This window comes from Amia ocellicauda, chromosome 11 (assembly GCF_036373705.1).
Source record: "Amia ocellicauda isolate fAmiCal2 chromosome 11, fAmiCal2.hap1, whole genome shotgun sequence".
NCBI classification, from domain to species: Eukaryota; Metazoa; Chordata; class Actinopteri; order Amiiformes; family Amiidae; genus Amia; species Amia ocellicauda.
Window position 1 is genome coordinate 24290867 of NC_089860.1, and position 23537 is coordinate 24314403.

The 23537-nt window shown below is 44.0% G+C and overlaps 1 protein-coding gene across 2 annotated transcripts; it reads right to left on the minus strand.

Annotated features, from left to right (window-relative positions):
* Positions 1-1328: 1328 nt before the first annotated feature.
* Positions 1329-19764, minus strand: rnf145a (ring finger protein 145a). 2 transcript variants are annotated; one of them, XM_066717065.1, is made up of 11 exons: positions 19583-19764; positions 16512-16725; positions 9274-9382; positions 7776-7867; positions 6319-6554; positions 5609-5784; positions 5044-5184; positions 4745-4927; positions 4381-4528; positions 3555-3911; positions 1329-3275 (listed from the first exon to the last, which is right to left on the minus strand). In XM_066717065.1, exons 2-11 carry the CDS (start codon positions 16693-16695, stop codon positions 2652-2654), a joined length of 2250 nt encoding a protein of 749 aa, XP_066573162.1. In that variant the 5' UTR covers positions 16696-16725; positions 19583-19764; the 3' UTR covers positions 1329-2651. The 2 variants fall into 2 exon arrangements, with proteins under 2 accessions (XP_066573162.1, XP_066573163.1); XM_066717066.1 differs by having other exon boundaries at positions 19568-19764.
* Positions 19765-23537: the final 3773 nt, after the last annotated feature.

Genomic DNA, 23537 nt, shown 5'->3' on the forward strand with positions numbered 1-23537 from the left:
GTGCGAGGTGCGAGACTGTGCGTGTTCGAGCAAGTGTGTGTTAGTGAGTGTTCGTGAGTGTGAAGGACAATGAGTGAGTGACATCACGTGTGTGTGTGTGTGTGTGTGTGTGATCGCCACGCTCGAACACAGATGTTTCTGAAACAGGAAGCCCTCCTTTTTCCATGTGAAAAAACAACCTCTCTGCCCTTAAATGTTTTATTTTTTGGGGGGGAACAACTCCATCTTTCAAGGCAGCTTCCTCGTGAAAGCACTTGAACAATCAGCAGCCCAGCGCAGGGCAGTAAACCAGCCACGGGGGGTTGAACAATGTCGGGGCTCCTCTTTGTAATAAAACAGTTCCTAAAAAGATTAGAGCTTCCCTTTACTGGCTGTACTAACCCTGGGCGAGTTTATTTTGTAGCACAAGATCCTCCCCCAATTATTAGTGGACATTTGACTGCACTACCGATACAGAGCTCTGAAAGGGGAAGATCTCAGCAAACTAGACCAACGAAGGAGACCAGTCCTTTTGTGAATCCACATTTCAGCCAGTGGAGTCTCCGATTCTGTGCTAAATATAGCGCTATTCCCATCCATTTTTTGCTGCTGCAGTTCGATTTGAGTTGCAACTTCTCTCTCTGTCCCTGTGTTTTTAGCTCTTGGGATTGTGACATTGTCTCTGATGCAACTTTTGACCCTGCAAGGAAAGAAACAAAACCTAAAAACAGGGCTCAGACTTTTTATTCGGGGCCTCATTACCAGTGCAGGGATTTGCGAGGTAACAGAATGAAGCACTTGTTCTGCTTTAATTATGGTTTATATTACATTTTTAGGCACTCTTCAGAAAGAGGGAAAGAATTCATCACTCCCCCAAAACCATAGTGCGACAAAAAACAAATATATATATATATTAAATAGTGAGATGGACCTCAACAGATTACTGTAAAGTTTGTTTCAAGAATGTTGAATTTAGATTTTGAAAAGGACTGTGCAGACGCAGCAAAGTTAATTCCTGTCCGTTTGTGTTCTGCACTACAGACCCAGACACGGTGTTTCTGCAATTTGTGAACTTGGAATTTGGGACGGTATTATACAATCACATACACAGTGTGCTTTCTGTACATGTAGCTAGCAACTGGGTAGATGCCTGCAATGTATATACAAGTCAGACAAGACTGATTTATTCTCAAAGTGAAAACCCAAGCCAATCATCCCACTGGTTTAGGAAAACCCCTGAAAGGCCAGGGTTAGAGCCTATGACATATGAATCTACAGAACTGCTGACTCACTAACATCTGTCTTTTCCCCTTTGAAGCAGTTTGAGCACAGAGCACAGGAGACACGCACTTGTTTAAATTTGATGCTTCAATTTATTTAGACATTCAGTTTTGTAAAATAAAAACCAGATTTCAGACAAATTCATTCGCTGATCACGACTGAGATTTGATCTGAATTCAGCATTCACAGATTAACATCATGTAAATTTAATATAAAAAAAAAAAATGGAAAAAAAATTCACCATAATAAAAATAGAATGTAATCTGGATTAGGGCATCTTTGTCTCTCCAGCAGAAAAACAAATCCCTTCATTCAAGACTACAATTCAAATGATAAGATACAAAAGGAAAAAGGTCTACAGAAGCCATGATGGATGTAAAAGCTACACACACCATCAGCCACTGCTCTTCCATTCAAGGAACTGTGAGCAAGATGTATCCAATTACTACAAAGTAATAATAAAAATGGCATTTGCCAAGTTTGTTCATACATTGTTTTATGTATTCATTCTCACAAATGCAATTAATGCCAAAATAATACTGTCCAAGTCAATTCTATACTGAAATAAGTTCTCTTGCTTGCACCAGTTTAATCCATGGTCATAAGCTCTTCCCACTTCTACCCATAGAGGGCACCAAAGTGTTCATATAAGCTTCAGCCCACTTCCCTTTACCTGGCGCTGCATTAACACTATCATATATCAAACCCCCCTTATTTCTATTATATATATATATATGTGTGTATGTATGTTTGTTTTGTTTTCCTCACACACACCAAAGAAAAATATTTGGTACCTGACAAGACAACTTTGGAGCATTGCTATAAATTACATTAGTGCAAATGCAGTGGCATTATACATGTATATACATATACACTATATATGTGTGTGTATACATTCACACATACATATATATGCATACACGATGTGTGTGTGTGTATATTATATATATATATACATACATACATACACACACACACACATATATATATATATATATACATACATACACACAGGTATGTGTGTGTGTGTGTATACATATATAGATTAAAAAAAAAAAAAATCTAATACAAGACAGTGAGAGCGTGCTAGCCTAAGCGTGCTTAAAGCTTCTAGTTCACCAAATGTTCAGTCTCTTTCTGTCTGATATGGAGTATTCCTCATATTTAGTCAATTATCATCATGTTATTTTACCCAGTAACTGGCCCTTCCTTTAACAGTCATAATGTAGGCTTAACTCCCTGGGAGGGATCCTGTGAGAGCTGGAAGGGTCTGGGGAGAAGGAAAGGTGTTATTCAGTAACTTCCATCCTGCAAAACTCCCCACTCTTAATGGCCGCTGCCTGCGTTGTGACAGAGGGGGTGTCGGCCCCCAGTCTACAGCGGACGCTCCCTCAGAGTCCCTGTGCCGAGGGAGTGGCCAGCCCCTGAGCTGCCCCCTGGGGGGACCCCGGAGGCCCACTGCCCAGCTCATGTCCGGCAGGGTGAGGGCTGGGCATGGGCGGTCGACAATTCTGGGGGACTCCTCGGTGGGCTGTCCGAGAAGGATCCAGCCCTCCCCAGCCCTCGCCCACAGCGCCACACTGGCCGCCCACAGCGCCACACTGGCCGCCCACAGCGCCACACTGGCTGCCCACCTCCTCAGAACTGTCCGATCCGGGGTCCAAGTGCACAGAGGGAGGCTGGCAGCCTGCGGCTTGTCCCTCAGGATGCTTGGTGTCTCCTGTGGGTGTGGGGGAAGGCCCAGTGCTGCCCTCTCTCACAGAGTCCCTCTCTCCTTGGGCTGCATGGTCCTCTGGGGCAGGCTGTACTGGCCCATCCTCCCCTTGATTGTGATTGGCAGGTTCCTGTGCTGCCGGTGCCAGCTCCTGGGGGGGCACATTGGTCACGGAGGTCTGTGATTGGCCCTTGAGCTGGCTGTGACAGAGGGGGCAGGTCTCTTGCACATAGAGCCACTTCTTGAGGCAGCCAGCATGGAAGAGGTGACTGCAGGGAGTGATCACAGCTGACTTCATGTCCTGGGGGAAATACACTCCATTAGTCTTAGTACCGAGTTCATTAATTTAGTAACTTCATAGCAGACAGCCTTTCCAGCCACGCACACACACGACAGCAGTAGAATCAGGACCAAACACAATGCTTCATTTGACTGCAGTGCTGGACTATCCCCTGCATAGGGCACTAGAGTCCAGGCTGCTCTGGAAGTCCAGTCACCACATTGTTTAAATACAATTTGACAACCAACACGGAAGCACAGCACCGCGGCCTCCTGCCCCCCCACTCACAGCCTCGCTCACCTGGTAGCAGATGGCACAGATGTCATTGTGTTTCTCCAGCTGCTGCACGGTGGCAGTGGGCAGAGACTTGATCTTGGTGACGGCGTCCCGGCGCAGCAGGAAGCTCTGCCAGCCCAACTGGGCACGCAGCCATACGTTGTAGTAGGAGTGGATGAAGATGATGGTGGAGCCCATCACCGTCCACTCGCCGAAGATCGTCTCGGACACGCCGTAGGCCACCACGCACAGTGCCACCAGGAACTCCAGCAGCCGGTAGGTGCCGTTCACATAGTAGATGACATCATCCATGTTCTCCACCGGCTCCTTGCGGAACTCTTCCACCATGAACAGCACGTAGATTAACAGCGTTCCCAGGACCTGCAGGGGAGATTCACACACAGAGAGATGGGAACAGTCAGCTCCTGCTACAGTGCCAAGGGAGTGGGTCTGACCTACCCCTCACACTCTTGTGTAAGACTGGGTGTGTGTGTGCATGCGTGTTTCTGTGCGCACGCGTCTGGAGCTGGCTGCTGCCCAGCACACCTGGGACACACAGCCTCTTGCACTGAATAATGGCTTCTGTTTTACTCAGCATTTTTATTTTTGTCTTTTATAAGAAAGATATAAAAACCAAAAAGTAAGAAAGAAAAAAACTGAAAAATAAATACACCATGGACAATTTTAAAATAAAGAACGATGCCAAGAAAAATTGCAAACAAAAGGGAAAAGAGAAATGGGCAAGTGTGTGTGTGTGTGTGTGTGTGTGTGTGTGTGTGTGTGTGTGTGTGTGTGTGTGTGTGTGTGTGTGTGTGTGTGTGTGTGTGGGGGGGGGGGGGGGGGGGGTTACCTGCAGGGAGGTGAGGATGCTGCTGGAGATGATGATGAGCAGCCAGAAGTCCATGTGGAAGAACTGACAGATCATGTAGGCCATGTAGGCTGGGAACACCAGCAGGAACAGGCACAGACTCACAGCGCGGAAGTGCTTCCAGAGGCTCCTGCAACAAGACACGCTCATTAGCTCCGCTCTGCCCCTCCGGTGTAGCAGCCCTAGTCCTGGCCCAGTCCTTGACAGCACTGTATAAACCCAGACCCCCTGAAGACCCCATGTTGGAGCCCTGCCATGGCCCTCATTTTCTCCTCTCCTCTCACCCGAGCCCTTTGAGCGCCCCTGCCCTACACAGCCTGCCTGGCGCCAAGCCACATTCTCTTACTTGTCTCGAGATGCCCCCAGTGCCAGGACAATGGGGTCAGCGATCTCCAACATAGACTGCAGGATGGAGGCTACCACGATGAACAGGATGATGCTGAGGAGGAAGGCTCGGTGAATGACCTGCAGCTCGATCAGCCCTGTCTGCACCGCCAGGATCAGCATCGTGATCCCCTCCGTCATCCCCCTGAGCAGAGAGAGAGAGAGACACTGAGCCAACACGCCACTGTAACAGTGCAAAGGTTAGCGTGTGGCAGGGTGTGGTGTGGCCGATGCACCCCCATATCCCAGGCCCGCTCTTACCTGTGCATGGTGTTGTCATTCATGAAGGCGCGATATCCCTGCAGGTAGAACTTGCAGAGCGTGAGGACGCCCAGCGCCACAAAGGACACGGTGAAGACCAGCCCCAGCAGGGAGTAGGGCGTACTGCAGCACTCTGCGATGCTGCCAGGAGAAAACACACAGAGCCGGTTTTACTGCCGTGGCACACATGGGGCACAAAAACCGGCAGCACTGGCACACACTCTCATGAAAGCAACCAGAGCAGGGCAACATAAAATACGACCGATCCTATGCAAGCGTCTGTGTGTGTGAATATATATTTAGTTATTGGGAGAAAAGCTGAAAAGAAGGGGACATTTCCATTTCTCAGACATGGTAAAAAGCATTGGCGGGTCCCACCAAGATGTTTCCCCACTTGATTCATATATATATATATATATATATATATATATATATATATATATATATATATATAATTGTTGTGCCGTTCATAATTTTCAGACCTTTGAATTTAGATTTTATTTGGGAACATGACAATGAATGATCCTGCAGCTCACAGCCTGACAGGTCACCGCATAGCACCCACCTGGTGAGGAAGAGGAAGAGCAGTCTCTCCCTCGAGGTGGGCTGGTCTCGCGTGCTGAAGTAGGAGTAGATCTGCAGGGCGAACAGGACCAGCCAGAAAGACATGAACAGCACGGGCACCACCAGCTGATTCCACAGAGACATGCCCAGGGCCAAGAGACCATACACCTCCACCACCTGGCACACAGGGAGAGAGAGAGAGGGAGAACAGCAGAGAAAGAGAGAGAGATGGGGGGGGATCATCAGTACCTTGCTGTGATAAACTGCGTCTAGTCTGTGAAGGTACGTTGGCCATTCATTCTTCTTGGCCCGGATTCGAAAAATAAACCATGTACACAGTGGACGGTTCCTCCACGATGCTTTAAAGATGGCTGCCAACCCACATAATACATGATTCAACATCCAATACACCCTTCCAACATCAAAATAAGATGGGAAATTGCAGTTTCATACAGAGGTGTTCCATGCCAGAGGAGCAGTCAGTTACTCTGCCACAAAGATTCAAATTAGACCTCCTCTGACAGCGAGATCAGTCAACACAGTTGCAAATGACATTCCCGCTGACTGCTGCCTTATCTCCGGCAGTTCCCTCTACTTTCTCCCACATACTCTGGAATATAATGCACAACAACGACGATGATGACAAAGCAGCAGAAAAAATGTAAATTAGTAAAAAGAATAAATGAAATGAAAAAAAAGTAAGTGCGATACCTGCACGAGCTCACGATAGGCAGTCTTGGCCAGCTTGTAGGGCACCAGTAAATTGGAGGCCAGGAAGTAGAGGACCTCCAGGCCAGTAAATATCATGGCGAAGCGGTTGATGAAGACAATGGTCTCCAGTGGCACCAGGCACAGTCTGGCCACCAGGGGGAGCAGGTGAGCGGAGAACAGCCAGATCTGCTTGGTTTGCATGACACAGGAGCACAGGGTGCACACCACCAGCTGTCCTGAAACACACAGTGCAGCACAGTCAGCACACACCTTTCACCAATAAAACACTCACACCTGACTGTTTTCCAGAGTCCTTATCGATACGGCAGCAGTGGCACTCCTTCATCAAATGCCAGATCTGATAGAAAACTCAAGTGAGATCCCAGGAAGCATGACAGCCTCCACCACTGACTTCCAGCGCTGATCTGACACCTCAAACTCCACAACGGTTGCTTGGGAGGACTGGCCGTGACAGTGAGGATTGCCTTTCACCTCATGTAATTGCAGAAGTCATACGATCCTGATTAAAAACTATGTAATTTAGATCGGCGGTAACCCAAACTTTTTCCCAACACTATTAACTTTACAGACAACAGCTATTTTGTCACATATAAAACATACCCAGGCACTAGATCAAAGGGGGTGGGGGGATGTAATTGTCAATACAATATGCAATAACAATACATGAAGTATTTTGAATATTTGTTTTAATATTTTGATGTGGTTTTGCTGTGGACTGGTGTTTGGACGCCACCGATTCAAATCTCAAAGTCAAATGTACTGGCAGTCGCTAGAACATCTCTGCACAAGCCGGAACAGCGCTGTGGTTTTTCCGGACTAAACTTAGCGTTACTGCAACAGAAACATCTTGCAGCTCTCACTTCCTCTCGAGGACACAATCTATCTTGTCACAGGAACTGCCTGAGTAGTCAGCATGTAGCTCTTGCAGGAAGCCCCCCCCAATCCTTGCTGCAGGTTTCTAGGTGTATGGTTCGGGGCATAACTCGGTCATTTCCTGTGTAACGGCGGTCATCCTGATTGAGGCAGAGGACCTTCATCTTGCATGCACAACTAATTCAGCAGCTCATGATCGTACTCAGATAAGACACGGCCAGAATCACCATGCACCACTTGTGACCTTTTCTTGTGAACCTTCTCTAACCCTTCCACGCTGAGCTTAACTTAGCAGAGTTAAGTGAGGAGACGAGAGAGAGAGGGAAGAAAAAACTAAAAACAAAGTGAATATTCAGTAGGAGCCGCTGATCTGGCCAGGGTCCGCCACCATGGTGTTCTTCAGTCTATCCTGGCATTATCTCAAGCCTTACATCATGACTGAACTGGACCAATCATGTCCTAAATTAAGCCTGGTCTCTCAGGTCCCGGTTTGTTTGACAAATTAAAGCTCCCCCCTAGGCTGCTGTGCTCCTGCCCCCCTGGTGTTTCTGACAGGTGCTTACCTACGAGAGCTGTGGTAAAGCGGTTCATTGACAGTGGCTCCAGGTATAGAGGTCCTTCATAGCCGGACTCCAGCTCACTCCTCACATAATCCCTGAGAAAAACAGGAAGATGTGGCAGTGTCAGGGTCTTCCCAGGTCACCCCACAGTGGCTGGGGTTCAGGAACTCCTCTCTCCCACCAGGAACCCATTTGATTTCAATGAAGGGGAAGCTTACACCAATTCATTTACTACATTTAAAAGTGTGACTTTTCAAAAATTCAAAATCACTTCTTCTTTTCAACAAAGCTCTATTGCAGATTGTAATCTGAGGGTAACCAACCAGTTTTTGCTGCATCATGCACATCAAAAGGCTTTAGTTTTGTATATGCAGGCTGTTAACAAGTTAATGAACCAATGACAGGTGACCGTTTTGGTCACAATACTTTTTTTTTTTTTTTTTGAGTGTAAGTCCTGTAAGGCCCTGCAAGCCGAGGCACAATAAAAGTGAGGGGTGTGGTATAGGCATTCATGTGTAGTAGCTTTGGTTGAAAAGTGTTCAGAGTAATGGTAATTGTGATATTTGTGTTCATTTTGTAAAATCAAACTATTGGTGTAGCGATTGCACAATGTTACTTTCAGGTCACAGATCTAGAAATGTTCTCTCTCCAATATTTTGAGAACTTGTGTTTTATTTTTTAAATAAAGGCCTGTTTAAAGTAAAAAAAGAAAAACATGTTTTCCATCATGTTTTCATATTGCTTGAATGCAGGATGAAGCCTATACTGTGTAAAACCACCAGACTGAACACCTGCACAGACGCACACACGACTGCCTCTTAAAACACGACTTCCAGTTAAAAGGATCATTGAAGCCCGACTAGAGCAGCTAATCTTGTAATAAACCGACCCATTACCCCTCAGAGCGACTCCTCTCCTGGGGTTTGAGCGAGGCGGCACTGAGGTACAAATGGATCCATAAGGATAAGTTACGAGGTACCTGTAATTGCTTCTGCACAGTGGGGGGTGGGGGGTTCTGCTATTAGCTCCTGTGCCTGCGAATTAAGATATACTACAGAACAAAGGGGAAAGGAGAGTGCTGCTCCGTGTGCAACTAAACACCTGTCAGAGAGCTTCTACAACAAACTCCATCACTGGTTACACAGAACAAGGATCAAAATAAAATAAAAATTCAATGGTGTTCAGCCTGGTCTTCCACCGTGCCTTCTTACATTCCCTCTTAACACCATTTCATTGTGTTCCTCTACCGTAGATTTGAATACAACTGAGAACAGCTCAGGCTCAGACTGAGGCCTGTGCAGTGTACAGTTGCATTCCTGCCCAACAAAGCACGCTATAAACCTAATGAAAGGCCCCTTTCAAATTCGCCCACACCCATCCTTTTGCTGTGCTTGGGTCACAGCAAGAACAGACGGCACTGGAGCAAACTACAGGACAAGTGCAGCTCTTTTTAGGATTGATTATTTTGGATGTTGCAGGCTACAGTGTTTTTCCTTTTTACCTGGAGATCTGGTGTCCAGCAAAGAGGAGCAGAGCCGTGAGGACATACAGGTAGAGCTGGACCAGATGCTGTCGAGGAAGGGTCAGGAGAACCACGCTGAGGATGTAACCTGCAGAACACAAGGCATGATTTAGTTTTCCCCCTCACCGCCAGTGAGCACGTTACTGTGATGTCATTCCACTCTGACCTCCTGCGTCAGGTCTCCTGGCATGGCGACTGCGTCTTCCCAAGATAAATCTGATTCTGATCACACGTTCACAGCAGTAGGCCGGAATGTGAAAACTCACTCTGGCTGCAATACGTTGCAGTAATAGGCTAACAACAGAAGTGCTGGAGAATGAGCTCCTTGCTTCAAAGCAACACTGACACCTCTCTTCATGAAAGGGACTGATCAAGAAACAATGTAGAAAGGAAAATAAAAGGAATTTATTAGAAAACAAAGAATCAAACCAGACAAAAGCAAAAAGCGGTGTCAATGTTAACCTGCTACAGATGGATAGATATAGATGAGTTAAAAAATACAGAAGTAGCTCAAATCTGTAATCTGCCTTTCTGTTTGAAAACCGGTGTAATTGAAAGCTCTATGGGAAGAACTGGGCCCGATTTCTAACCAAAATGCCCTGCCAAGATTAGCTGCCATGAACATCCCGCCCAGCTGTATTAGATAGTTATGCATCACCCTCCTCACAGATACAAAGCAGACCTGCCACGAGCGTAGCTGTTTTGAAAAACGCAAGCAGGCTCGCTCCAGAGTCAACCGTCTAAAAAAACTAAAAACAAGAAGAAATCACTCAACAGGAGTCACAATGAGTCACTGGCCACGCTAAGAGCCTTTACTTACCCCTCTCATTTAATGGCTGGCAGTCAGGGGATCTTTGATTCGACACAGCCCTCCTCCATTGCTCTCTGCCATAATAGACAAAGACGTTGGGGGTGGGGGGGCATCACAGCACAGGCCCCCACCCATATCGGATTCACAGCCAGAGAGACCGATTAATTTACTTAGTTAGTGTATATTAATTTGCTTTTTTGGTCAATCATTGACAATGCAGGACAGGACAGGCCACGTGGCAAGCCACAGCGCACAAAGCATCGCCTCCAAGTCAGGTGCAGGGGTGCTGTCTAAAGGAAATGGCTCTGGGCTACGCAGCTCTGGCAGTTTGAACCACTGGCACATTAGGAAGCTTCAACAAGGGACTGCATGTAAAGACCTAGAACACGTTAGCTTATGACATTCAGGAAAGAACTGACCTACTAACCCGTTCAGAGGGAAACTGGCTCAAGTAGCGGTCATGGTGCTGTGCTGATTTTTACAGTACCCTTGTAGAGAGTTTGACGTCAACACTCTCATTCTCTCCGATTCTCTCATTGGGGTTTCTGTCATGACTCATAATTTACTTCCTGGTTTATGCATTTAAAATATAACGATGCCATGCTGATAATTTACACAGTTGGGTTATTTTTTAAGGCCTTCCAAACCCCCATCAACGATGCTTTAACCTTTACGTTAGTTTAATAGTTAAGATTTGCTCATTATTGTGCAAAATCCCTAACGAGCCAAAAGGGGGGTAGTGCTGAAACATCCTGAGAGGGAGAGAAAAGAGAAAGAGAAAGGAAAAAAGGTGCTAGACAGAGAGTGCATGTGCTCGCATGTGACACGGGCCAAAATTAGAAACTACGTTGAGCCCACAGCACACATCTTATCCACTGTATTACGCAAGAACTGATGCTATAGAGAGCTACAGTCCTCACCTGTGGACTCACTCTGGAGAGGATTATCTGCCTGCCTGAAGCTGGCCACACCCCCCAGCCAGGTTTTCTCTGGGCTACAGCCAAGATGCGTCAGGACTGCACTAACACTGTGAGACAGGCCCCCCGATGGCCCCTCCCTGCATTCTCTATGGGTGAACTGAGCTCTTTCTCCTGTATAAAGTGTCCAATAAGGCTGCCACCTTAGAGGAGGATCTCCAGATCAACAGGACTGTCTGTCCCTCAGGTTGTATAGAGTATTTTCATTAATTTAACACAGGAGGGGAGGTGTAGCAAATAAAAGTAAAAGCACTGCTTGCCAAGAAGTCTGAGTCTTCACCCTCTATCTCAGGGTCCAGGCAGGCTGCACAAGTCTTTGTGCATTTGTGCATGTGTCTGCATGCATTTACTACATTTTTACGCTTTCACTTCCATTTTCATTAAAAACAGAAATAAGGATGCATCTTGTACACCAAAAAAAAGCTATTTACCATTTTATCAATTTCTCAAACTTGTAAAAACTCCCATCTCCAAAATGTTTTCAAAATATTCAGATTACAGATTACTTACATAGATCTACATATAACACTGGCTAAGTGACAAAGTGGACCATGCTCCTATTTGCTAAAATACCTTTTTTAAAACAATTTGTAAACTTGTGCAATTAAAAGTGGTTTCTGATATTTTATGTGATTTTTGCATTCCTAAGCATTAGCCCACAGGCAGTCCAAAACTACTGATGTATGATGAAACATAGGCTAAATGGTTGCATTTAACAGCATTTAGCACCTGTCATCACAGTACCTGTGATGTTGATACACTATTGTAACATGCTATGCATAAGGACTCAGCGCAACACAGTCTACAGGGAAAAAGCAAATGGGGTAGTTCTACTCTCTTGAGAGGCCACACTTCAAAACCCATGCAGAACTTCTATGAACTGTATAACAGCCAAGGCCACTTGCTATCCAACTCTCGCACACAGACAGAACGATTCAGAATGGCTGAGGTGTAAAGACAAGGAGAAGGGGAGCAGGGCTGAGGTGTGCCTTCTTTAAGAATGTGCCTCCATGCTTCCATGTACACATGGAGCTGATTTTCCCAGCATCTCTCAAAGCTATTAATCCCGCATTTAAGAAGGTATTCCCCGGAAACAGACATCAGCAGAGGGGTGAACAGAGGGAATATCTGAGGGATTGTATGCAGGGTAGAATTCGGAGAGGACAGGACAGGCCTGCATAAAGTTGCTCTTAAAAGGGGAAGACCAGCAGCATCTCCTACATGGCGAGAACTCCGGCCCACAGCTGTGAAAAGACCATTTCCAGATTAACGTAGTCAACATTATTGTCACAATTACTCCACAAACTGCAAATCCACGCTGTAATTCTGAAATTGACGGGTCCTTGTCCGACTGGGGAGGTTAGGATGCATAATCTTTTGAACACAAAGAACAGGCAGCAAGCATTTTCACAGTGTTGTCAGCCTGGATTTTGGCATGGCTGAATGGACACCTAGTATTGAATTTGCAGATTTGCAGCACAGATCTCTCTTTTGTAGCCTTTAATAGATTTGTTTAACACAGTAAAAAGGCCTTGTCCCTGCAAATGAAACTGAATGCTCCAAATTAACTGTAGGGGCAAAGAATGTACAGAAGTAAATTAAATAAATAATACCAAATCATATTCCCTTAAGGACACAGAGCAGCTGCCTTATAATGTATCCCAGGACTTGCTGACAATTCATGTTTCTGCTGATTGTGAGACTCTCTGGCCGCTCTTCACTGCCCCTCATAAGACTGTATTCGGTCCCACACAGCTTTACAAAGGGAATCATTATTCACCGTCACTAAATTTAACCAAAGCAGAAAAAAAGACTGCAGTAAAAAGCCTTTTATCTCACTTAGGTAATAAATAAAGTACAGATCGAGCAGCAGAGTTAACAGGCATTAGAAACTACAGACAGTTCCTTTCCTGGTAGCAAGCCAACCCATCAGATAAAGTTCCCTTTTCAGTGTAACAACTTGCGTGACCTCTGGAGCTTCCTACAATGACAACAGTGCTGTTTTGCCAAGTGTGGGGGAACTCATTCATTTACAGCAGTTATTCTTCAAGACGGCATGTCAGCTTCACATCACCTGCTTTTTAAATTACATTAAAAGTGTAGCACAGGACAGTACTTTCATTCCGGTTGAATCTGGATCTTTGAAAGGTGCGTTGCAATACCTATTCGTTTTGCCAATGTGGCCCGTTTCCAAATTCTATCTGGAGATTTCATGTCCTTTGCAATCCTGCCTCGAGAAACCAAAGATTCCTACCAGGACAACTCAAGAAGTCCCCTTGACGTCCCACTTAGTAACAACAACAAAACATTTAAATCAAGGCTCTCACTTAAGATCTGTGAAAACTGTAGGAGACCGACACTGCATTTATGCTTCAGATGAAAGGGTAGGCATTTTTACATGTTATTACAGCTACACCATGGCAGTCAGTCAAAGTGCACTGCTCTCTGTATAATCACAAATATTTATTTCCTACAGAGAACTAAGTCTCGCTGAAACTCAAGCACAGAAAGAAGGTTCTAAAGTAAAAAATAAAACAAAGAAGCTATCAAACCAATAACGACACACAAACCCCATCTTGACTACCTTATTGCATCACTCAAATGTGTGTGTGCGCCGAGGTTAGCTAGACACTGTTTTTAACCCCCTACTTCCACTGGAACTGCGAGCATAATAACACTAGTCTCAGTTTGTGTGCGACTTTAAGACCACACCTGCCCGAGTTTCCTGTGCTAAGCAACATCTCTCTGTGGATCTCATGGAGCACTTGGAGAATAAAGGGTTGCTTTAAGCACAACTGCAGCCAAGAAGTCCCGAACACAGGCTGTCAAATTAATCCGCTTCAAGACCTACCAGGGAAACTGCTTCTCTGCACCAGAGGAGCTCTGATGCAATTCTGCAAACCCCTGTGGCACCACTGAAAACAAGAACAGGGGTGTGAAGGCCACAAATTATATAAAATAAGTCTCTAATCCCCACATCTCATAATTAAAATGAGAATACACAAAGAGCAATGATTAGGACTGCGCACAACAGGAACCGTACCCAAGACAGCGACAGCAGCAACCAAGACAACACTGCCTTGCCACTTGACAGCCAATGCTCTAAGTTCACCTACAGACACCCAAACCCCAGGCCAGTGACCCTGTTCCCTATAAACTCTTAAGCCAGAAAGGCATGAGCAGTTTCAGATTCCAAGCACAACCATATGGGAGAGACTCAAGCCAAGGCTGTAACTGTATTGTACAGCTTTACTTTCATAGATTTGATTTAGTTTGCTTTATATTTTATGAATGATTTATTTCTAAAACAGGCCATTCAAAATGAAAAGGGCTCATTTTTCTGTATTTTCCTCAGAGATAGCGGAAAGGTTCAGGAAATCCCTGATTATTCACAGCAGAAATTATATTTCATTGTTCCCCTCTGAAATACTGTCACAGCAACACCCTCTGCTTCCTATGTAGTACCAACAGAGCACCCTGCCTTCAATCCTGCTTTTTTCCTTCATTCATTAAGAGAGACCCTTCACTTATTCAGAGTGAGGCAAACAAAAACTGCTTCCTGACATGTCAAAGGGTGTTTTAAGATCTTTGCAAATATATCGCACAAAAACAGGCAGCAGACATGTTTTCAGAAATACACGATGATTCTTATCCAAAACTCCTCTCTCCCCGCCCCAAACACACACCTTCCCACTACTGTTCATAACTTCCAAATGACCAGAAGCATTACTTCAGTCTCTTTTTTCTTTTCTTAAATCTATTTTTGTATTTTATTATGAATTGATTTGATCATACTTCCGGTGACATGAAACCAAGTAGCCTAGATAACAGTCAAGCCCTTCTCAGAAGAACTGAGCAGCAGCCTAGTCAGCAGTATGTAAAAATTGTGATTGACTGTGTACAACTGTCCATTGTCTGCTCCTGCAACCCAGGCAAGAATGGCATCCTGTGTAAACCATTGAAAAAATAAATATCATTCTTTAAATAGCTCATGAGCCACAGTATTGTGAATGGGCACCCGGTGAATAGGGAAAAACAACACGCCTCAGCAACTTCATTCCAGTCTCTACAGCACTCTTATGGATACACTTATGAAGCTAGTTCCCTCTTAGCTAAAAGTTTCAAAAACCTCCCTCCAATGTGAGCCCTGTTTAAAATAAATCTAGCAAACAAACTCAGATACATATTTCTATTTTTATTATTTTAATAATCAAAATTAAACTGCATGAATTTAAAAAAAAAATACCCAAACTGGCATCTAAAAATAAAAAAACATGGCACTTCTCTTTTTTTCGGTCTGTTGACTTTAATTGATAGATTTATTAGCAATTGGCATCAGTGTACTTTTATTACTGTTTAATAAGCATTGGCAAATCTATCCACAAGCATGCACTGACATTGCAGTTGCACACTTTCTTAAAACTCTAAATAGTAAAATACATGTAATCCATCAATATTAAACAGATTGTCAGCAGCAATTGGTTGAGTTAGTAAAAAGTAGATTTTTTTAAGTGTTATAAAGTTGCTGACTTAAAATCCCAACTTTTGAAACTAGTATTGGAAATACACTTTAGATTTAGCTGTTCGTCTTAAAAACAATTCTTAAATATGAGTCTAAAACCCAAACACATTAATAAAGTCTCAAAAATAAAAAAGTGTCCCATCCTATCATTACAATACTAAATACGAAAACATAAATAGCTTACAATGATAAAATTAAGATGACTATAATTGGAAAAAATTGATCAAATGTATTTTCCTCTTTAATAGGCTAAGAGGAGTTAAACTTAGAATGGCACACTGTCTCACAGCACTTGCTCATGGACAGACCATAACAACTTGATTAGTTTATTGGACAGAAAAGGCTTGTAGGTTTTTTATATTTTTCAATATGTTGAAAAAAAAAAAAAAAAAAAAAAATGCTTCTTATTAAACTGTCCGCAACTCATGTGATAAGACATCTTGATTAGGAAGTCCTAACAAGACTCTCTTCACAGGGTTTTCCCTATCATCTGCTGCATGTCTGTGTTGCGACCAAATCTACAGCAAGAGGTGTAACCACAAGAAAAAGGTTAACAGACCCTCAGCGTGGGGTAGAGGTTGAAGATAACCAAACTGCACTGAATTTGTTTAAAAATGAATAAGAGACGCATGCTATTGATGCGCAGCAGGCTCTCAGTAGCACCAATTAACCGCACGAAATCCAAGGGAATGGGAATCTTCTCTTCACACTGTAGCTCCTGCTAAAGCCCCTGATTAGCAGCTGGGTTACTTCCATAGTGGACCTACAAGCATGACCACGATTCAGGCAGTCAACCTTCCCCATGGCCATGTTCTTCCCTACACTCGCCCTCTCTCTCTCTTTCACTTTTACAACAAACTACATAAAACTATACATCCAGGTCAGGAACCAGGAGACAGACACCCACCCACATAGTGCAGGTACAGAGCCAGGTACTTGTACTGGAAGAGGGGGTTGTTGTTGAGGCTGCTCCTCTGGATCTTCTGGAAGAAGGAGCTGACGTCCCAACGGTAAAGCGCATCTAGCAGCATGATACTGGGCACCCGCAGACCCACATTCAACACTGCCTCCAGCTTCTCCTTGACAGCCATTGTCCTGCTGCTCACGATGCTTGTTCTAGACTGGAGAGTGACAGACAGATGCACAGGGAGAGAAAGAAAAGAAAAATACATGAGATTTCACACATGGGTGCCATTACTACAGTCCTATAGGGGCACCATGTGCAATCCAGTCAGGTTAAATAGGCCCCTCCACCATCCCACTGACACCTTTCCTAAGGGGTCCAACTGAGCCAACTGGGGATTTCAAGGAGGGAATTACGAGCTCTGTACAGGTGGAAAAAAAATAACTTGAAGACCCTGGCACTACCCTGCTGGCTGGCCCCTGATTTTGACAAGGGCGAAGTTATTTAAGTGGGGTCCAACCCCAAAAAAACATAACCAAGGAAAAGCATGCGGAGAGTGCAAAAACACACACTTCCTGAAAGTATCACAAGGTGGGTCCTCAGGACGTGTGACACAGAAGTAGCCAGGCTACTTATACTTCCCATAACCACCAATAAGGAATATAAGTTCCAAATCATTTTCATTACTGTTGAAGATATTATTCAGGGGGAGAAGTATTCTACTCTTGATGCACATGCCCCAGAGGCCATCAGGTGACTTTCCACATTGCTTTTTGTACATTCAGGAAGTGCAGGTTCCAATCAACTGCCAGACTGGCTAAGCACACAATTACATTTATATATTGTTTAAAGCTGCCATGAGGAGTGCACAGAACCAAGATCCTGTGAGTGGTGACTGTGCATGAGCAGTTGTTGATTCACAGTACACACCCTAATGTGATGCAAGCTGTCTGGGATCAAACTTTATATGCTAACTGACCACCTCCCAATGATAATAATGACGATAAAAGCTTTAATAATGATAACAGTCAAGCAAATGGCTCTAAGACTGGTTAGTTGGTTGGTCTGTGGCAGCAGTAAGCAGCTCAACAGTGTTTGACAGTGAAATCCAAACGCTCCATACGTGATTCAGAACTCTACAAACCCCCCACCCGACTCACACAGATTAGAATTCCTCAGCCAGTGACCTACTCACAGTGGACAAACAATAACGTTGTTGTAGTTTCAGATCTATCATTTTCGATTCGGGGGAAAAAAAAAAAAAGTTAGATATTTTCCACCATGACCTGAAATAAACACTCAAGTTTTTAATCTGAAGCATTTACATTTATTGGTGCATTAGCTGGTTTGCCTGTTTGATTTTAAGACATTTTTTTACACTGCTTTGACATCAGCCTTTGATCACTGACACACAAGCAGTAGATATGTCTGTTTGTTTTTCATCTGAATGCTTTGTTTGAAGTCATCAGTCCCCCTTGTCCACCCCAAAGTTTCATTACAATTTGTATTAATTTTGAAAATAAAACCTACTGAGGCTAACGTTGCACAGATCATTCTCAAAAAATTACAATTTTAATCCTGAGGGGATTTAATTAAAGCATAAAACCTACCAAAGGTTTCAAAGCTGCATTTGATTACAGGCAGATACCAACCATGTAGTTGTTTTTCGTGGCCTATTATTGAAACGTGATTTTTTATTTTAATCAGTCAGTCATTCAAGCCACTGTCCAGCAGAATCACCTACACAGCCATATATCTCTCTATATATAGCTTTGTATATAGAGATAATGCTACACTATTCGTATTAAAACTGCTACATCCAAGGAAGTGAAATAAGGAAGCAGTGAAGTTGGACTTCAGAGGCTGATAACATCAGTTACCTCAATGGGACACAACCCTATTAGGAATCGTCTCTCGCCACTCATTAATCAAACGTGACGTTTTGATTTTGTTTTAAGCAGAGCAAAATCGTGGTGTCTACCCCGCTGTTTGTGCTACTGAAAAAACAACATCAAAAGAAAACGTTATACGTGTAGCTACGCATATAAAAAACGTTATAAGTAGGAGAGCATGGCGGGGTCTGTGTGTATGGGAGAAGCGTGTCGCTGGTTTAACAGAGCTTGTATTAATGTGCACACCGTTGCATGTGTTTGTAAGCAACAATGTAATCAGAAAAGCAAATTCCATGTTTATTCTAATAGTGGATGGTCAATAGCTGTTATTATGAGACGGTTACACTTGTAACCGCAGCGCCACACGTCGGGTTCTGGGGTTCTAGAGCCGTCACGTTGATTACAGGCGCTTCACACGTCCGCCGCCACCCGTCTACACACACACGTCCAAGACTACCAGTCACATCGCCACCGCGCAAACAGCCCGTCCGCACCCGGGTCTCTCACGGAGATACTGGATGTCCGCGGAGCCCAGCGGGGCGGCTGGCAGCTCAGGCCTCCCCCCTGTGCGGACGAGCGGCGCGGAGAGGAAGCCCCCGGGTCGCCCACACGGCATGAACGGCAGTAACCCCGAGCGCTCACGGACGCCATGTTTGCACCCCTCCCTCACGGGGCTGAAAGCTGCTCTTGCTCATGTACGGCTCGCACAGACATTTTAGCATTGGGGGGGTACAAGATCGAGCAAATTGAAATAAACGATTACACAGGCCTACACAGATCAAATATAGGAACATCTTCCCACAAACCGCACTGCTGTGTGTGGGAGACTAAGTGCGTACGAAGCAGCCCGTGAATCCACAGATATTAACGAAATGAAGAATGACATGTACGCGGGTGTAGTGTAACAGTCCCGGCGCACACACACACACACCCCGCTACCCGGGACTCGGCCACACGCAGATCTGCTGCTAAATAAACACATTTCACCGACACACACATATGGTGTTAACGCTGCAGAGATCTGGGAATGAAGGGGGTAAAATGAGCTGAAACAAGACGCCTCGTTCCCCGCCGGCCGAGGCTGAAGAAGAGCCCCGCCGCAACACAAGACCTACTGCGCCGCGGCAGCCCGGCTCTCACCCCAAACACACAAAATGGTCTACCTACAAGGGGACGACTCACTTCACTCCGTGTGTTTCTGTTTCGCGAAGCTTCTCCGGTCGGAAATCAACCATTGTAACTCAGGTAAACCCAAGGTAACGGTGTGGCTTTGCTCGTTAATTCCGGCGAGGAGACGGCTCTGAGTCATGTCAACCAGCAGCCATTACAAAAACACTGCGCGCCACTGCGCATGCGCTGAGCACAGCACACACACACACACACACACACACACACACACACACACACACACAATGGTGTCCAGGCAGACCTCGCTGCTGCTGCTGCTGCTGCTGTGTCAGTGCACTCAGCACAAAGCACTGATCGAGGCACACTTGCAGTTTTACACTAAGGGTGATTGGATGTGGGAGGTGGCAGGGTGTCCTCTGTGAAGTTAAGAAATGTCAGATCTGCAATTTAATGTGGACACAAACATTGTTAAAGTGAAGATGCATTTCCTGTCTTTGGTTTTGGAGAGAGTCTGCGAGAAACACTCTGGACTTGTTTTTGGGTTTGTTTTTGTTTTCCAATGATGTGGGAACGTGTTCTGTACAAACTGACCGCTGGGCCTGGAAGAGGAGAAATGCCCCCATCTCTGACAGCCTATCTATATCTATATCTATATCTATATCGTGTTTGTTCTGGTTGTTTTTGAGCATTAAGGGCAATGACTTGGTCTGAGAGAGAGAGGGAAACGGATGAGATGCACACACAGTGAGAGAGCAAGTGAGATCACACCTGCAGTGTGGCCCAGTTCACAGCTCAGTGCAGTGACGCCCTGCCTCTCTGCAGGAACGTCAGTGCTGTACAGATGCGCGCGCGCACACTCAGCTTCATGATTTTGTGAATTTTAAAAATAAAATAATAATAATACCATTTTGAAGTTTCATTCTGTGGCCATGTTTTGTTTTCGCCCTAGACTATAATGAAAAGACAGTTTGTGTATTTGATATCTTTATTCTCCCTGGTTCTCATCTTGCTTGGATTGCTTTTTTAGATAAAGCACAGAAATATACTAATCGATGATGAATTCGATTAGTAGATATTCTTGGTGGAAATTTGGTATAACCATTTGATAGCAATGATGTTCATGTCTATACACCACCTAAAATGGGAACAAATTAAACTTTATAAATTAAGAGCTTTGAAGAAACCTAAAAAAGCAACTACACAATTAAAAAATAAATCATATTGCATATTTTTCCAGGTTTTGTTGAAATGCTTGAAATGTTTTAATTTATATATCCATATCTGTTATTGGTTGCTCTTTTTCCTCCACAGAAGCACAATGACTTGTTTCTTTGTCCTAACAAGTAGATTTGCATGAATAGAGTGTAAAAGTCCTGACTCCTGCACATACAGGTTTTTAATGTTTCATGAAGAACAAATGCTGGGAAGCACTTATTCTAAAGCACAACCTCTTGGTCACAGAGGTAAATGTATTCTGTATTTAAACATGTACAAATAAAGCAAGCAAGCAAACAAAAGCTGTCCCTTTCATTGCTGTCTATTGTTAAATGTGGACCACTATAGGTGAAATGACAAATGAGTAGGAAACTCCAGATGGTATTTACAATCTCCTTTCAGCAACACAAGTTTATACAATTGATTGAATTGAGGTTACTTTTTTTCTCCCAATGATACCTTTTTTGGTAGTGGTGTGGAGTTTAATATAGCAGTATATATGAAGCTCTTATAATGAACCAAAGCAGCTGGCAAGTGAAAGTGGCTAAGGTTATTACAGTTTCCCATTTGTTTACACACTAAGACTGGAACTTGGGGCACAATGACCAAAACCTATAACTCATTTACCAGAACAACACACCAAATCTGCAATATATTTGGCATAACCGTCACAACTAAAATATCTTGTGTGCAAATGAAAAGCAACACTGTTCAACAAATTACAACAATTGCAAATTGACCACATTCACTCTTCACATGTTCAAACATCAGTTGTGTACGTGTTCACTTTGCAGTCGGACCTATAGTATGGATAAAAAGGTGAGCACTCCTATGTTTGGAAAAAAATAGAAGCAAACTTGGCAGAGAAGTGGAGGAAAAAGTGAGAGTGAGAGGAGGAGGAGAGGAAGGAACATCATTGGTCAACACGCCATCATTGAGGTACCTGGCCAGTGTGGTGGAAATGTCACCATATCTGCAGTGAAGAACTGCATGTCTTTCCCTGTGTGTCTGTGTGAACAAGGTCACTGTCTCACGGCCTTACTGTGCTACGGTACTGTGCTATAGTTCAACCCTGATAGCCAGAAGAACAGGGTCTGATAAGAACCAGTTTTTACCAGCAAGTTTATATTAAACATTGCGTATGCCTTAATATTTCTTTGGTTTAGCCATATATGGGTCTTCCTGACCAGTTGTCAGTTGAGCTTCCACTGATCACAGGACAGACGTGGGCCTGTTATCTTTCTCTCCTGTCTGGTCCTGTAGTTTGTAACTTCTCTAAGACTGTTCTTGAGATCACCTCTTGAACAACTCTTACGTGAAAATACACCTCTCTTGATTATTTGGACTCTTCACAGCTATGAGCTACAATGGGGTCCTCCATCACCATGCCACACTTCAGCTCCTTAATTTCCTGAGCACCCTATATAACAATCTTTTTCAACCACAGCAGAGAGGGTCAGGTGATCCTTAGCAGCACATGTATGACAGCGTGGGTTTCCATGGGCTGCTCAGGTCTGAAGCTGGTTCCATGACCATCCCAGGTACATTACATTATATTATTTGTCATTTAGCAGGTATACACTTCTCTATGTGTTTAGAGTTTGGATACATGAGATGTAGTCTTGATTGGAGAGTCCAATGTGAATATTGTCAGAGACAGTGTGATGTTTGAAAAAGCACACAACTCCCATTCTCCTTGCTTATGTGCAGATGTTAGTCTCAGAGTTGTCACTGATACAAACTATACACAGTGAAAAGTTATGAACCACTCAGTACTGCAGCAGATACACTGCCAGCACTCTTGTAAAGCACACTTGTAGTTGATGATTGTTGTTTCTACATCTGTACATCTGTTACTTACAGCCCCACGGCTCCACAAAACATCCAGATCAGTTCCCTGTCATCCTCCCAGATGGAAGTCTCGTGGGAGCCTCCTCCTGTAGAAACACAGAATGGCAACATACAAGGCTACAAGGTGTGCAGAGACTTCATGGAAAAGGGCTGCAACTACACTCCATTAATTAGGAATGACTGAGTGATCATTACTAGTTTCTGTAATAAGATTGTTACATTATTTCATTCAGTGACCTATTTAATTAGTTTTAAAACCCTAAAAATCAGATATGTAATTGATCTTCAGCATTTTGCAAAATATATTTTTGTATCTTGTATCAGTTATATATATATATATATAAATCTGTATTTTACTTTGTTGTTTTGTTTTGTCCTTTTGTGACAGATGTGACAGATAACCTTGTGTATGATAGTTAATGAACATATGGCTTCAGACATATCAAAGAGCATTGTAGTATTGCAGGGGTTTTCGGTCCTGGAGAACCCCCTGCCCTGCTGGTTTTTGTTCCAGCTGAGGTCTTAATTGCTTAATTGAATCCTTAATTGACCTAACAAAGCAATATACAATTCAATTAAGTAATTAAGAAGTAGGCTGGAACAAAAACCAGCAGGGCAGGGGGTACGCCAGGAAAACCCCTGTAGTATTGCATTGGTGCCTGCAAAATTATGGAAAAGCTTTAATAAAACTGCACAAATAAATAAATAAATACATAAATGCTGGTCATGTCTAAATATTAAACGGATTAATTACTGGGAGAAGGACAATCAGAATGAGATGGAGAAAATTAAGATCTTGTTCCTCCCAGAAACAAGTTTTTTTAATGGTAGAAAGCAACCCCTGGAACGCTAACAACCCAACCCAACCCAATCAACAATGCCCTTTAATACCTACATCTAGTCCAATACAGCTCTACAATGCACAACACGTAGCTTGCAAACC